Source organism: Lampris incognitus, chromosome 5, assembly GCF_029633865.1.
Source record: "Lampris incognitus isolate fLamInc1 chromosome 5, fLamInc1.hap2, whole genome shotgun sequence".
NCBI lineage: Eukaryota > Metazoa > Chordata > Actinopteri > Lampriformes > Lampridae > Lampris > Lampris incognitus.
In genome coordinates, this window is record NC_079215.1 from 56,740,395 (window position 1) to 56,757,921 (window position 17,527).

Consider the following 17,527-nt stretch of genomic DNA (forward strand, 5'->3'; position numbering starts at 1 on the left):
TTTGTGGTTGAGCATACTACCCTCAATCCATGTGGAGACAACCAGCTTCAGGCTTTCTTTGAGAAATTTAACAGATGAAGTAGTTTGACACCATCTGTGACCTGGCAATCTGGTGTGGGGAACTAAATAACTCTTAAGAACATGGCTGGTTTTTAATCAAAGGTTAGATCAGAATGTGGAAATACATATTTAAATAAATAAATAAATAAATATATATATATATATATATATATATATATATATATATATATATATATCCATCTATCCGAACCGCTTATCCTGCTCTCAGGGTCGTGGGGATGCTGGAGCCTATCCCAGCAGCCTCTGGGCAGCAGGCATTGAGAGACACCCGGGACAGGCCGCCAGGCCATCACATTCATACCTAGGGACAATTTAGTACAGCCAATTCACCTGACCTACACATCTTTGGACTGTGGGAGGAAACCGGAGCACCCGGAGGAAACCCACGCAGACACGGGGACAACATGCAAACTCCACACAGAGGACGACCCGGGACGACCCCCTCAAGGTTGGACTACCCCGGGGCTCGAACCCAGAACCTTCTTGCTGTGAGGCGACCGCGCTAGCCACTGCGCCACCGTGCCGCAGGGGCCCAGCTACAGTGGATAGATGTGGGGACCCTCAGGTCCATATATTACTGGCCATATCCTTGCCTATTGCAGCCCTCCTGCAGCCCTCCTGCAGCCCTTCTACTGCTGATAGAAATGCAACAGTTCAGCACCCAGTTTTGTATAACGTGGCACAGGTGTCAAAGCTTGGCTTCATGCCCAATAGAAAACAATAGATTTCATAAATTGCAACTAACGTGGCTTGACGCGGGTAATTAAGATAGAAAAGTGTGATAGAAGAATATTTGCTACGCTGTATTAGTCACGTTTTGTTTAACTGAAACGTTTTCCGGGTTCCCTTGACCTTATGTAGCAGTTGCTGATGTGGTCTAAAGTGGTCTGTCAGCAAAACCAACACCGACTCCTTCATAATGGCCACAATCCAAGGACCACATGAACCTAATTCTCATCCCTCCTCTCTGTAGGTCCACGTGACTAATATGGGGCAATACCAAATTTCGATTACATCCAAAGTCTGCAGCTAATTAACTGACCATAATATCTACGTTCTTTTCCCTTCCTTCCTTTAATATGAGGGTCCTTCAGGAATGAGGATGGATAAAAAGTTGGGCTGATGCAGCAGTGTGTGTTTCTGAGCATGTGTGCACGTGTGTGCGCGCGAGCGCGAGCGCGTGCGCGGCGAGAGATAATAACGTGCCCTTGCAGTGCCCCAGCAGTAATTTCATCCAGGAGAATGGGCTGAGCCCTGTCACGCTGCGGTAATGAAAGGCTGATGACGTACGGCTCCGAGCCTCCGGCTCGCTCCTCTCTTTCTTCCTCTTAATGATGTGTCACAACTCAATGAGGCAAACTGCGAGGGCGATACAGGATACTGCCCAGAGAGGAGTTTCTGCCCCTTCACGCCGGTCCCGAGGCTCGGGATGAAAAGCTCTGGAGCAACTTGTGTCTTTACCTGTTTCCATCGACGCTCAGTTGCATCCACCGTGCCCCCTTTTACCCTCAGCTTCTACTGCTAAAATGGATGCTGGACTGACCCCCACCCTCAGACCCCCCCCCCTCCTCTGCAACTACTCACGCGGCTCATTGCTTGAAAGAAAGCAAGCAAGCACGAAAGACTTTCTCTGGTCTAAAATAAGGCTGCCGGGGTGTCCGGGTAACGTGGCGGTCTATTCCGTTGCCTACCAACACGGGGATCGCCGGTCCGAATCCTCGTGTTACGGGAAGCCGTATATGGGTATGTGTCCTGGTCGCTGCACTAGCGCCTCCTCTGGTCGGTCGGGTGGATGGATGGGTGGGTGGGCGGGGACTGAGGGGAATAGCGTGATCCTCCCGCGCGCTACGTCTCCCTGGCGAAACTCCTCACTGTCAGGTGAAAAGAAGCGGCTGGTGACTCCACATGTATGGGAGGAGGCATGTGGTAGTCTGCAGCCCTCCCTGGATCGGCGGGGGGGGGGGGGGTGGAGCAGCGACCGGGACGGCTCGGAAGAGTGGGGTAATTGGCCGGGTACAATTGGAGAGAAAAGGCGGGGGGGGGGTTCAAAAAAGAAAATGAAGTAAGGCTGCGGTCGTGTAATAATAATAATGATAATAATGATAATAATAATAGTCATTACATTTATGTAGCGCTTTTCAAGACAAACAAAAAGCCGAAGCTGTGACGTACAAAGCAGCACATCTGGGTGCTGCTTTGTACGTGGGACTCGTGTGCTACATTTAGTTGTGGGTCGTAGTTTTTGTGCTCCACCTACACCGCTTTAAAGGTTTGCTTTCTGAGTGAGTTATAATGGTCTGCGATACTGTAGTTATGACTTAACTGATCCAGATCAACCTGGTCTGTGCAGGACTTTCAGAGGGTGGGGGGTGGGGGGCAGAGGTCACCTCAAAACAAGCTAAAGCTAAACTGCTGTTTACTCAGAAGTGTTGTTCCACTGCACATCTTAGTTTTCCCTGTAACCACACACGCGCACGCACACGCGCACACTGTGGGAAATTGAGTTAGACAAGCAGAGACAGAGAGACACGTGAAAAGTGAACAGGTGTGTGTGTGTGTGCACGCGCATTCAAATTTGCTGCGGGTCCGACCAGTAATCTGCCACCCACGTGACAAATCACAACACAATCCATCCTGACGCGTGACCGAAACTCTTTGATATGCGCCGACATTAGCACGCGGCGGCCAGAGTGATCCACCACCATCATCTCCCGCGGATAAAGCTCTCAGAGAAACCATCGCCATGGGAACTGTTGCCCATGTTAATCTTGGTTGTCAAGGAAACGGGGCTGAGTAATGGCCCCTTACCCCCAAAGCGCCACCTTACCTCTCCATGCATGACTCACTACATGTGTGCTGTTCTTCTGCTACCCAATGTTATCACACGGCTGAGAGAGAGAGAATATTATTAATATTATTAATAATAATAATAATAATAATTACATTTTATAGAGCTTTTCTAGACACCCAAAGCGCTTCACACTGAAAGCGGGAAACTCGCCTCAACCACCACCAATGTATAGCACCAGCTGGGTGATGCACGGCAGCCATTTTGCACGAGAACGCTCACCACGCATCAGCTTGAGGTGGAGGAGTCACTGAGCCAGTTACATAGCCAGGTGGGGGGGGGGATTGCACTTTGCAATAAGTGCCACGGGAACTTGACCAACGACCACAGTGAGTCGGGACCTCGGTTTAACGTCCACCTCCTACAGCACAGTGTCCCCCTCACTGCACTGGGGCATTGGGATTTGTTACGCGGTTTTGGATAATGGATGTTTTTCATTAGGGCCAGCGGGAAGACCGCCTCCTACTGGCCCACTAACACTACTTCAGGCAGCAACTCATTTTCCAGAGTGGTCTCCCATCCAAGTACTAGACAAGTCCACACGTGCTTAGTTTCCGTCATTTGGCTGGGCCAGGGTACATGCTGGTATGGCTGGTATGTTGAATGCGACAAGGCGAACTGTATTGTGGTAGTTACAGCAGTGGCCCCCCTCATTCCAAATGCTCCCCGGGCTCATTGTTGCCACATTGGTGTCAGAAGTGGGATGGTGAGACCGCGAGGCCATCGGAAGCGCGTGCGCCCAGAGGCGCGAGGGAGCTGGTATGCTGATGAAGGGGGGGAGGGGGGGTGTAACAAAGCATGCATGAGTAGACTCGCTAGCCGGTTGGCGAACGGGTCGGGCCCTTTAGTCGACGGGTTAACGTCGTCGCCCGTGGTGTGGGAGACCCGGGTCCGTATCCCGGCGGTGGCGGTTCCCGGCTGCCTCCTAAATCCGCTACAATATGTTTGGGCATTCAACACTATCAATACTGGCATTAGAAATGATAATACCGTTAAAAAGAATAACACCAGCCAAAAAAACAAAAGTCATCATAGTCCCAATAAAGACATTTAATGATGCTCATAAAGGGAACGTCTCCTATCATTGTACATTTATGGTCATCTTAAGAGTGATCATATATCATATCATATCATATCATATCATACCATTTCATATCATATATCATATACCACATCACATCACATCACAACATATCATATCATATCATATCATATCATATCATATCATATCATATCATATCATAAGAGTGTTTTTATGTTTCAGTCTGACTGATTTGGCCCGAGCATTTATTTTGCCATGGTCTCTCGTTACATGTATTTTCTCATTACATTTACATTACAAGTATTTTTTCTTTTTTGTTCTTATTTGTTTTTGCCTTGTCTGGTTTCATTTATTTAGTTATTTATGTATTGGACGCACCGTGTGGCATTGTTTTAGAAAAGTGCTATAAAAGCGCTGTTTTGCTTAGGCCAGGCAGCCTGCAGCTGCTGCACGTCTGAAGCCCCGCATGGCAAAACAAACGCACGGCGGAGGGCCGCATCGTGACGACGGCCGGCGGCCGGCCTCCTGTTATTCATGGTGTGACCAACCGCTGTCCAGAGCCGCCATCTAGCGTAAAGCAACAACCAAACAGATGGAGGCTGATGACGGGACACCTGCTGTCCACTATCGCTGTTATTCCGCAGCGTCGTGTGTCCCCAACCACACACACACACACACACACACACACACACACACACACACACGTTGTCACAGCGCGGCCCCTCCTCCTCCCGTGCGGTCAGCGGTTGCCTGGTAACCAAAGTAAACAATCCCGTACCGATGGTTTGGAAAGAGAGTTTAATGCTAATTTATACGTCATAAGACGCAAATTGAGAGGGGGAAAAAAATAACAAAAGCTAAATCAGCGACTAATTTGCCCACATAACATAACACTATGGAGGTAAGTGAGGATTAAAGTCTCATTGGAGAATACAAATACACCTTCGCTTGTCGAGTTAGCTGGTTAACGTTATGTGCCGCTTAGCGCTAGCTTGTTTCCCCCAGCCGGCCACGGCCGTTAGCAATGAAAGGCAGGTCATCAGGGAGGTCCGGGAAAGCGCCTAATAACGAATTAAGTAGCCGATTTCCGGACGCGGAGGAGCGGGGACATTTATGTGGCCGTCTAGAAAAAGTATTGTGGCGAGCCGGCGTGAAAGCATGGAGAGCCACATTTGGGTCTTCATAATTCTATTATCCATCCCGTTATCCGAACCGCTTATTCTGCTCTCAGGGTGGCGGGGATGCCGGAGCCTGTCCCGGCAGCCACTGCGCGGCAGGCGGGGAGACACCCCCTGCCTTGTCAATAAACCCGAAACAGACTTGCCGGTGGTTTGACATGACTGCCTGGTTGGGTTTTAACTAGTTCTGGATCTGGGCAATGAAGAGCCAACTAACTCATTAAGTCCATAGCGCTGTCCAGTGGCGCCCCCAGAAATGTTTCATAGGGGGGGCCAAATGGGGCCACTGAAAATCTTGGGGGGGGGGGCACACCAAAACCAAAAGCCATGACTGAATTTCGGGAATTCTATGATGCTGCTGTAGTATACTGTATAGCCTAGTGGAAAACTGTCAATATGAGAGTTAAGAAAAATATACATTATTGATTTAAATGAACAGCACCTAATGCAAAATATCAGATAGAAGCATATTATGCATAATCAGAAGCATATTCTGCATATGCGACTTGTGGCTGGGGGGGCCAGCGGGGGGGGCAGTGGGGGCGCCACTGGTGTTGTTACAGGCGAGGATGGAAAGAAATGCGTAATTTCTTTCTATTTGAAATCGCATCACCTGGGGTAAAACAGCACATTTCCCTATAGCCGGGTAGGATGGAATAAAATAAAAGTGAAAAAGCATTGCTGGTTGTTTTCAAGTTTATAGCTAACCCCCCCCCCCACAATACAAAACCTGAAACGCTCCTTAAACCAAATGCAAAACATGCACTAAAGAAATCAACAAGCAAGTCAAAAGTCTTGGGGAAAAGGGAAATTAGTCTGGAAGGGAAAAGGCAAACATCCTGGGTTCTCTAGGCAAGCATCCTGGGTTCTCTTCTAACTTTTTTTTTTAACTTTTCTCATGCTGTGTTTGAGCTACATTCAAGCAAGAAAATGTAGTTAGCAATACAAACCTCAAGTAAAGCTCAGTTTGGGAGAATAGGAAATAATTGACATTAATGATGATTTATGATTGATGGACCCAATTAAAAACTGCACAGGTGTATTCTGCTAATATCTCTCTGCTGCCGTGTTACATATTGTCAGTAATGTAAAGCAAAGTCATGAAAAAGGCAAATTTATGCCATACTACAAAAGTATGGTATTTCATTTGGCTGCATAGCTTGATCATTGATTGACTCATTGATGTGCATGCTCCATCTGCATTCTACAAGAAGAGTGTAGTTACAAAGATATCTACAACGATTAGACCTACACCCCTTATACTTGGGACATTGTTCAGTGAGAGCTTGTACATTTCCTTTTTTAAATCCCAGGAAAATAGCTGCGAGGATGATGATGACACTTATGAGTCCTTGGAGAAGCATTTCAAGGATGTCCTCAATCAGCTGACTGAAGACAAGGACATGTGCAAGTTTCACATGGAATATGAGAAGCTCACCAACGCCCTGAGGAAGTCCCATGAGAGCGAGAGGAGGCTCATGACCAAATGCCGGGAGCTTAATGCAGAAATTGTGTCCAAATCAACCAAAATTGCTACCGCGCTTAAGTTGTCCCAGGAAGACCAGGCAACAATTATTTCTTTGAAGAAGGTAATGTTGTTATGACATGGAGTCCTACATTAAGGCTTGGCCTGTTACTTTAGGTGTTAATTTATTGTTGTAGTACACAAAAATATGATGATAAACTGTATGATGAGATTGTACTTGCACAGACTAAGAGCTAGTTGTGCGGGTAAATGGCTTTAGGGTGCCTGCCAGGTGACATTCATTCATTATTTTTTGTTATCATCAGCTCTACAATTTTTCTTATCAGATCATGAAGTATTTTGTATGTCTCCTCTTCTTTACTGTAGGAAGTAGAAAAGGCTTGGGAAATGTTTGATGCAGTCCACAGCAAAGAAACTATGGCCAAGGAAACAATTCAGTCTTTGAAAGAAGAAATTTCCAACTTGACAAAGCAAGTGGAAGAAGGGGCCAATTTGTCCAAGGGTAAAGACAGGTGACTGAATCATTGCATTGTCCTCCCTCAATGGCATCCTTCGATGGCAAAGTATCCTCTCTGAGTGTATCACATCTCTCTAAACTTAGGCCCTAAAAAAAGTCTCACACCCGTGCTCCATCTTGAGAATTTAGGGAACTGTGTTTTTTTTTTTAGTGTTCATGATCTGTTGAGCATGAATGACAAACTGACCAAGGAGAGGGATGAGCTGCTGAGTACTGTGGAGATCCTAAGAGAAAATTTAACTGAGGCCACCAGCAACCAAGAAGAGATGGAATCCCAGAAAGAGAGTACCTTGGAGACTGTTTCTAAGGTAGGTACATTTTGGATTTTTTTTTTGTTGTTGCGTGAAACCAGTTAAGTTTCTAAGTCCATCGGTAGTAAATTGCTCCTATGTGACTAATTTAACAGTGGGCTGTCTCCCCAACTCTCTGATAAAGAATGAGGGAGTATGAATGATGGATGTTTCTTAAAGGGAAAATCACTGAATTTCAACCTTATCTCTGTCTATCTGCAACAGGGATAGCACATGAAAAAACAGCTGCAGTTTTTTCCCCTCAACCTGTTTCTGCATCTTTGGGGCAGCAGTGAAACCAATTTTTTTTTTTCTGGCTGCCAAGTGACATATCATGATGTCATTTGGCGGCTGGAAAAACTCCAGCCTAGCAGGGCTTCTATTACTCTACTCTACACTAAACACGTTGTTCAAAAAACACACATCCTCGATCCCTCAGTTAAATTTCCAATGGTGGAAATGACATCCAACAGCACTAGCGCAGAAAATTTTATGGATGCCGATACAGAGGCTTATGCGCAATGCATTCTAGGTTCTGTTGAAAATACTCTGTGAGCAGGGGAACACCAATTTTCAAGTCTAACCGATAGACTTGGAAATGTGGCAGTGCGAAGATGAACACAAATCTGCTCAGTTTTAATCGTTTGGCAAAATACATGAAAATAAATTGAATATGTAGTTAAATCAGAGAACTTAATGACTCTAATATGTTTTGCTTTTTTTTTTACAATTCTGTAATAGATTAAGATAAAATACACAATCATGAGCCATTTTGCTTAATGAATTATGGAAAATATGTGAAAAATGTAAACTTGTACAACTAAACACACACTGGCAGAGATAAGAATGTGGTGCCCTGGAAAAAATAAAGTGAGAAAGGGGGAAAACTGTGTTAGCATTCATTTCCAGTCTGCTACCAGTGGCACGTGGGGCTCCAGTGGTAGTGGGTGAAGTGTTATAAAAGCTCTGGGCACCTTGCCAGTGATTTATTGCTTGGCTATACCAAACCCAGCTTCAGCAGGAGCTCCAGGTCTATCAGAGCAAGATCACCAGAGAGTCCTGGCGGAATGAGAAGCTGGAGAAGGAGGTGAATCAGCTGCATGCTGACATGGGGGCCAAGACAGCGGAGATCAAATCCCTCACCCTGCAGAGCCAGCGGGCCAAAGATGAGCAGCAAAGACTGGAACAGCAGCTGGAGGAACTGAAGGTGAACTGTGTGTGTGTGTGTGTGGTGTGGTGTGGTGTGGTGTGGTGGTGGGGGGTTTGCAAGCACACATGGACACACACACATAGACTGACAGATGAATACACACACAAAAACAGAAACACCAGTTGCACCATGTACATAGTGTAGCGAATTCGGGTAACCTGGCAGCAGTTGACTATTCCACAGAAAGACAGCCTGTTACCTGATCTTTGCCAAACCATGGCAGGCCATAGCTTAACTGCACATTCCTTAATAGCACAATTTACTTTAAGTTATTGCAACAAGCAATACCTCAATAACATTAAAGAAAGTATGTAAGAAGTACAGAATGAGTGACAGTGGCCACAATATCATTATATCCAACAACTCTGAAATGACAAAAAGTATATTTTGCAGCCCAGTGCAAATAAAAGCATGATCAGATACAGCCACACATACATATCATGCGCATACATGCACCATTTATATCAGCTCACACCTGTGCACAATCGTGGCCGTGCATAGAACACAGGCCCACACAACAGTGCCCCAAACTACACTTTCCTTTGCCTCTCTGTCTTTCATTCTCTGTTTTCCTATCTTGTATCCTTTCTTCCTGCTTTCCATTACTCATTACATCTGAACTGGTCCCTTCCCATAATCTCCCTGGACAGCCATTTGTTTCCTCCAGTCTTCTCACATTATGTATTATGGCATGACAGTGCCAAGTTTACCCATCTTGTCAGTTGGTTGCACTACCAGCTTAGATAGTGATAAATGTTCAGCTGTTACCTCTATGTTTTGTCTGGCACAAACATAAATCAGATAGTTTTTTCTTATTTATTTATTTGACATTTATGAGTTGCCATAACCTGGAGCATTTTGACATTTTACAAATGGTGGATGGTAAGCTAGCTGTCTGAATGATGTTGGACTAACCTAACTTAATTTACTTTCTTCCACTTTCTGCTTTGCCACCATGCACTCAAATTGTGAAACACGCCTGCTTTCAGAGAAATTACAGAATTTAAGTATTGTTACTTACTTTGTGCATCTCATCTCATGCATTGTCACATGTCTTCCACCCGCCACTGCACCCCCTTCCACACCTGGCTTGGACAGACCCTGAATGACCGAGCCAGCAGTAAGATGGAGCAGCTGCAGGTGCAGAATTCCAAGCAGCAGCAAGAGAATGAGCAGCTTTCCTGGGCCGTAGACCAGTTGTCAACGGAGAATCAGCAGAAGGCAACTGACCTGAAGGTATAAGGCTAGCTAACAAAGATGGACACACGTGCACACACATACAAACCACTAGAGCAGCAGCGGTGTGCATGCACGTGCCCTGAATGTGCAAGAGCGCTTTCCAGTTTGCATGACTTTTATACATGTGCATTTTAAGTATCTGCATGAGTTCACATATGTGTGTATGTGTCCCAGTGTGTGTGATACTGTTCGTACATTGTCATACAGCAAGAGCATTAATGAGAGAAAGGAAAGAGTATGAGACAGGGAAAGAGTGGTGTGTATGTGAGAGAGCGACAGAGAGAGACAGAGGGAGAGAGGGAGAGCTGTCAGAGAGTATAAAGGTTTTATAGGAAATTTTAGGTTCACGAATGAAAGACACCTATACAGCCCCACCTCAACTTGTTGCCCACTGCAGATGGAAGCAGCATGGCTAGTCTGCAGAACATGACATAAAATACAGTGCCGGGGGCTTAGGGTTGCTGTTTTGGGGATGCTTTTCCTTAGGTAAGCCATCTGCAATGAAGTGCATCACAGGTGAAAACAGGATGGATGGACTGTTTACATTTCTGGAAAACAGGGAATTGAATGATTTTGACCTTTTTCAAGTGGTTCATGGGCTCTTATCACCATCCCTCTCTGAGATAGGCTGTCTAAACCACCAGAGGCAGGAGAAGGCTTTTCCCCCCAGAAAGCCTCCTCCCGCCTCAGGCCTCTCCGAGTCCACTGGAACAATACAGTGGAAAGCTAGAGCTGCTAGACTGGCATTCAAAGTTCTCGCTTTTTTCACAGTCAGCACTCAGCTGTCATGTCTGCCAGACAGACATTGAAATTACGGCCCTGTATTTTATGAGTCACGCATAGCAGGAGCGTAGCTGCACTCAATACCGCCCCACAGCTCTTACATTCACATCCAGCTACATTTGTCAGCTGTAATTGTGCTATCTTATTCAGTACGTGACGGATATGAAGAAGTCTGAATACAGGGGAAGCTGCAGAGCCCCCATCACAACCATCTTGAAATAAACATTTTTGTCATATAATTTCATGAAGGCACTAAAATAGAAACTATTAGGGTGACAATATTTCCTCATCTTACAGCAGCATTTGAAAAAGTATGCATTATCTCTCTGAGGATAATATTAAGTTTAAATTGGACACATGCTATTGAACAATTAATCCAAGAAGACAGATTCTGTCATATCTAGCCACAAGGGGGCACTGCGTAGACACAGTTCAAATGGAACGAGAAACAAATTCCATCTGTGGGAACAGTTGAATGCCATCAACCACAAGCAGAGGGATGCATTCTGTTGTTATTATTATTATCAGAAATACTTGAAACATGAAAATATACTGCTCAGCCTTGCATTTAATCCAAACACATCAGCTATCAACAAGACATTTAACCAGTGTCAGTAGCAGAATATTCACAATGCTGGCAAACAAGAGGCCTGCCGATCTCGGATGACTAACTCTCCTCCATTGTTGTCAATTTCCTGGAGAGTAATTTTTAAAAGCAAAAAAAAAAAGAGAGAGGTCCAGAATAAGAAGGATAGAAGAGAAAAGGAATAAAGGGTGGCAATGGAGGAAAAAAAGGAAAGAAAAAGAGTCAAATTTTCTCCCAAACTGCTGCTAACATTCTCCTCTCCCCAACGAATCCACATGGGAAGGAAAACATATCCCCTGAACCATATTCTGAAAAAACAAACAAAAAAAAATAGAGGCAAGAACCCAAAAGCCTGCTGAGCAATCATTCTCTCTCTCTCTCTCTCTCTCTCTCTCTCTCTCTCTCTCTCTCTCTCTCTCTCTCTCTCTCTCTCTCTCTCTCTCTCTCTCTCTCTCTCTCTCTCTCTCTCTCTCTCTCTCTCTCTCTCTCTCTCTCTCTCTCTCTCTCTCTCTCTCTCTCTCTCACGTCCTCTATCTCTCCCCCTCGACCGTTTACCTCCTCACTCCCCCACACCTCCTTGTTGCCAGATGAGGGAAGAAGAGGTGAATCAGAAGCGCCAGGAGATTGTGAAGGTGATGAAGATGAGCAAGGCCATCCAAAAGAAGCTCCACCAGATGGAGGATCAGAAGGCGGAGGCAGACAGGCAAAGGGAGGTGCTGCAAACACAGCTCACCAAACTGGGAAAAGGTAAGGGAGACGCACAATCCCGCCACAAACACTCACACTCTCTCTCTCTCACACACACACACACACACACACACACGTGTGCACATGACAGGGCAGAAAGGAGGGGGGCCGTCTCTTCATCTGCTGTCAGGCTATCCCTCCTTGTGAAGACTTCTTCTCTCTCAATAAGGAACCATTCTGATGTCCCTGTTAAGCTCCTCACACCGGATCGCCCTCCGCCCCTGCCCCCATCCCCCACCCCCTTGGTGTTTTGGTGACATCAAAACCAATGCAGATGGTGACTTTGATTGGGTGGGGTAGGGTTGTTGTTCTCAAGTGGGCCACCCTCTGTCAACAACTGCCCCCCCTCTTCATCCCCGTTCCCCATCAGACCAAACTAAAATGAAACACTCATTCTGCCATGTGACAGTGATAGCTTCTCGATGAAAGGGTGACCTGCTCTTGTTTCGGATGATTGCTTCTCCTGAGTAACTTAAGAGCAAGGTGAAACTCTATTGCACCCTTTGGAGGTTCCAAACAGAAGTCACTAGAGTTTGTCCACTCACACAAAAAGAGCAAGGAAACTTTGGCATTCATGGTGAGGTGTGTTGTGTCTCTCAGTCAGGTTGCCTCAAACCAACTGAAATCCCCACCAACAAAGACTCTTCTAATTCATAGGAAACCAAAAGAAGCGATTCACTTTCACTCGGTCCTTGGCCTCCTTTCGAGCCGGGGAACTATATAAATACCACATGAATAAAACCAGCAACAACAACATTAACAAAAACGGGTCTGTTCTTTAGTTTAAAGATAGATATCTGTGTAATCCATCACCTTAGTGCTTGGGTTTGTCCATAACTGGGGTGGCGTTTTGGTGGGCTGTCTGACACGTGTTGTGATGGATGAGTGTAAAATGCATCATCACATTAACTAATGTCCCCAGGGTGGGGGTGCTGGGGTTGATGAATGATAGCCCCAAGAATGGACAGGGTGGGTTGGAGGGTCAGCACTCTCCCTCTCCTCCTGGTGACTGAGGGGAGTACACAGAATGCCCATTTCTTATGACAACCCAGACGCTCATGCTTCCTGACACCGTATGCACTTAGCAGTGTTCCCTGGCCACCCTGCTGCTTTCTGCGACTTGGCCTCTGCCCACTCTCAGTATTGATATACCTGCTTTCCCCTCTTTCCTATAGCCTCTAGATTTATTTTTCTACCCCTCTCAGGTGATGCCTTTTTTACTAGACTTTGCTGATCTCAGTGGATGTTTTGGTGTTTTTCTTAGCTTCTTGCCACTGCATGATTTCTTTGCAAGCGAGTTCCTCTTCTGAAAAAAAAACACACTTCCCTCCACCCACCCTCTCTGCATGCCTCTTTCTGTTATGTATCCTCTCATCGTGAAAATAATAGGCTTCCTCTCACCAGTGTAATATTTCACTCAGACTCCAAACCCCACATCCATCCACTTAGTGGTTGAAAGCAGGAAAATGGCACACTCCCTGTCACACAGTAAAAGTGGAGTCATCCAAAATATCAAAAACAAATATTGTCTTTGACCATAGCATACATACTGCATGTCCTACCCTTTCTTAGAGCTTGAGGCTTCTCAGAAGCAGGCAGAAGCTGACAGGAAGAGCATAGATGAGCTGGTGCGAGAGAGGGACATCTTGAATAAGGTACGTATTGCTCCCTGGGTTATTGAGACAGATGTAGTTGGGGCGAGGTATATACAAGCCTGTCATTCACGCTCACTCACTTCTGTCAAAGTCTTTTGGTGTAAAGGTCAACCCCCTGCACTTTCAACAAGGTATCACCAGCTCTATTATAAAACTCACGGGAACGTGTTAAAATCTAATATCACCTAGTTCTGGAACATAAATGTTGAATGCATTTCAGAATCACAGGGAGAATTACTTATATGCTGCAGTAAATGCTAAATTTACCATTTACCATTTATATGCTGCAGTAGCCTTTGTAGAAATTACTCCTATGTGCTTTTATACTTTATTATTGTAGATATTTCTATTGCAGACAGTTTGAGTGTTATTTGCCCGAAATAATTTCCCGTGTTTAAATTATAACCAAATCAGTGTATTGAAATTTCTCACTACCCTGATCCATTTGAAACCCAATATGTACTCATTATAGTAACTCAAAAATTTAGTTACACGTTCAACACTTTGAACGTGCAATTAAATAAAAAAGAACCATTTTAAAACGTGTTTCAGCTGAGGAAATATTCCTCGTTCAGAATTTTGCACAGAATCACTTTCAAGGCACTTTGACACCTACATATTACACAATGATGGACATTGTTTAATGAGTTAGCTAGTGTTCTTTGACTGCACGTTGAAAACAACTGACACAACTACACTGAAGACTCACCCTTAATGCCCACCTTACCACCCATATAGCTTGAATATTATGAGCTTCTCACTGGAACAGAATAGAAAAAAAATCTTCCTACAGCATCCATCCATCCAGCCATCCATTATCCAACCCACTTATCCCAATCGGGGTAACGGGATGCTGGAGCCTGTCCCAGCAGTCATTGGGTGGCAGGTGGGGAGACACCCTGGACAGGCCACCAGTCCATCACAGGGCCAACACACACACCCACACACATTCGCACCTAGGGACAATTAAGTACAGCCAATTCACCTGACCTACATGTCTTTGGACTGTGGGAGGAAACCGGATCACCCAGAGGAAACCCAGACAGACACAGGGAACATGCAAACGCCACACAGAGGACAACCTGGGATGACCCCCAAGCCTGGACAGCCCCGGAGTTCGAACCTCGGACCTTCTTGCTGTGAGGCGACTGCGCTAACTACTGTGCCACCGTGCCGCTCCTCCTCCTTTAACCCCATTACATCCCTCATTTCATATGTTTAATGCCAGCAGAGACCTAAACTACTGTTTAAAGAAATGTAGCTATGGTTGGTTTTCACCTTAAAAGTGAAATACAAGCAAAATTCTCAACAGCCACTTGTTATCTTCCTAAAGCAGTTTTTGCTAAAGTAAACATGCATTAAAAGAGGAAGGATTTTTTTCAGTAGCTGCATTTGTACACTGTATATACAGAAGAGTGACAAATGAAAGAAAACCCAACATAAAGTGTCTTAGTGAGGTGTTGGGCCACCATGAGCCTCCAGAACATCTTCAGTGCTGCTTGTCATAGATTCTACAAGTCTTTGACCTCTACTGGAGGGATGGACACCACTCTTCCAGAAGGTATTCCCTCATTTGGTGTTTTGATGATGGTGGTAGAGAGCGCTGTCTTAACACGTCAGTTCAAAACCTCCCATAGGTCTTCAGTTAGGTTGAGATCTGGTGACTGAAGGCCATAGCTTATGAGTTACATCATGTTCATCCTCATCAAACCATCCAGTGACTCCTCGTGCCATGTGGATGGGGGCATTGTCATCCTGGAAGAGACCACCCCTATCAGGATAGAGATGTCTCATCATAGGATGAAGGTAGTCACTCAGAATAACTTTGTATTGATTTGCAGTGACCCTTCCCTCTAAGGGGACAAGTGAACCCAAACAATGACAGGAAAATGCACCCACAACATAACAGAGCCCCCAGACCCCATCACTGTAGGGGTCAAATATTTAGGTTTACCTTTAATTTGTCACCTAACATTATATATATATATATATCGATATGCTAAATTATATACAGTTACATACAGCTGTTACACTGAGTAGAATGGGTTGACAGCCTACTTCTCGATCGGAATCAGAAACACTTTGTCATTTAACTTCATGCAGTTGTGCACATGAAATGAAACAAAACATCGTTTTCCCCAGCCCACAGCAGTGCAACACAGAGACAAAAACACATATTCAAAAACTACAAGAACACATATATCCGAACTAACACATATATCTATACTAAAACAAAAAAAAATCCCTGGCCAGGAGAACGATCGCCAGCCAGGATGACTGTCGGAACTGCTGGTCTGCACGGGCTAGCAGTTAGCTTAGCCTGCCCCGCTGCCGCGTCCTGTCAGACCGCCCTCAGTGCTTCCTCTTCGGGTGCAGCTTCGGTCAGGGCCGTGGTCCTTGGGCCCACAGGACGCAGCAGACAAAGCTCCCTCAGCTAATCCAACGCCAGCTCTCCCAGCCAGACACCTTCGACACACCTCTCCGCACTCCACACGACAACACTAAAAACACTGTCAAAGCTAGGCCAGGCCGCCGCCAGACCGCCCTCGGTGTCATCGGAACTGCCGGTCTGCATGGGCTAGCAGTTAGCTTAGCCTGCCTTGCTTCCTTGCTTGATGTGACGCAAAAACAAAAACACAACAGTATACGGCTATGACAGGCAGGCTCTCTGATATAGAGGGTTTCTGTTTCTAATACAGCATTCTTGAAAGAGTTCAAAAAAGTATTCTCTTCAAGCCTCTTCAAGGCTCTCAGTGTGGGATACAATGGAAAGAAGAGTGCTGCTGCCGCTGATGATGATCTGCAAAAAATATGGTATTGTTGCACATGAGCAGATGAATGGCCATTCATATGTGATTGGCTACAGTCAGTACCGTGTTGCATGCAGCACGCTGGTGTGCTGAGGAAACAGACACGGAGAGAAAGGTCGGCTGCCCTCAGCAAATGAGCAGATGTGAGAAACACCTGACACTGGACTGTTTGTTTCCAACAAGCTCACTGGCGGTTGAGGCTGAATGGTTCTCACCGTCATACGTGGTCTCGGTCTCTGCATCAGTTTGGCATGAGTATTCTGTTCTCCACTGCACATGCCCACATTCCCCTGTGGCTCGTTTCTTCTTCAGTGTGTAAAGACAATACATTTTATCCATTTTGCCAGCTAATATTAGGAACTCCATGTTGAGTATAGCATTGCCTTTACTAATTCTGTTGCTGATTCTGTTTACACAACAACGGTCTCGCTAAAAACGGAAAAGTTTTTCCTTTGCGTTTTAAAAAAGGTCCGCGTCCAGACGACGTCGTTTTGAATACGATCGCACGCCCAGGATCCGCAATAAACGACTGAAAACGCTGTAGTACGCATGCCAGGCCAGTAGTCGGCAGTGAAACTTTGTAGTAGAGAGCCTTTCCGGTGGACCCCCCCCCCCGATAACACCACGCGTCTGCGCACAAACGCTTTCTCCTCAGCGCGGTGAGTAAGCGGACGATGGCGGGTGTACGCTCGAAAACAGATAGTTTTGTCTGGACGGACGAGGAAGTGGCGTCGTTACTCCGAGTGACCCTGGACTATAAAGCAGCAACATTCCAAGAACGTCTGCGCTTTGCTGGAGGAGCAGCAATACATTTAGCAGAGCTAACGGCACAAACACAGCTCGGTAATCCGCCATTGTTAATGTCGTTTTACTTGCGCGCGCATGGCAATTTGACTGAAGACGTAACACGCATGTGTGAAGTGGAGCCGTGACGTCACTGTTCACGGTTTACACGTTTTCAAGATTTCACTCTGCAGCACGGTTTAAGAAGTTTGCCATTCAAGGCCCCCAAAACGCCGTTGTCGTGTGAACGAACGGCCAAAACGCAACAATAT

The 17,527-nt window shown here is 45.7% G+C and overlaps 1 protein-coding gene across 1 annotated transcript in view; it reads left to right on the forward strand.

Annotated features, from left to right (window-relative positions):
- The first annotated feature begins 4,866 nt into the window (after nucleotides 1-4,866).
- The window catches only part of cfap58 (cilia and flagella associated protein 58), a 191,483-nt gene continuing 178,822 nt past the window's right edge, over nucleotides 4,867-17,527 (forward strand). The window contains exons 1-8 of the mRNA XM_056280568.1: nucleotides 4,867-4,872; nucleotides 6,463-6,738; nucleotides 7,002-7,147; nucleotides 7,304-7,460; nucleotides 8,455-8,649; nucleotides 9,751-9,888; nucleotides 11,848-12,007; nucleotides 13,580-13,662. Coding sequence (XP_056136543.1) covers nucleotides 4,867-4,872; nucleotides 6,463-6,738; nucleotides 7,002-7,147; nucleotides 7,304-7,460; nucleotides 8,455-8,649; nucleotides 9,751-9,888; nucleotides 11,848-12,007; nucleotides 13,580-13,662 — 1,161 coding nt within the window. The remainder of the gene's footprint in view (nucleotides 4,873-6,462; nucleotides 6,739-7,001; nucleotides 7,148-7,303; nucleotides 7,461-8,454; nucleotides 8,650-9,750; nucleotides 9,889-11,847; nucleotides 12,008-13,579; nucleotides 13,663-17,527) is intronic.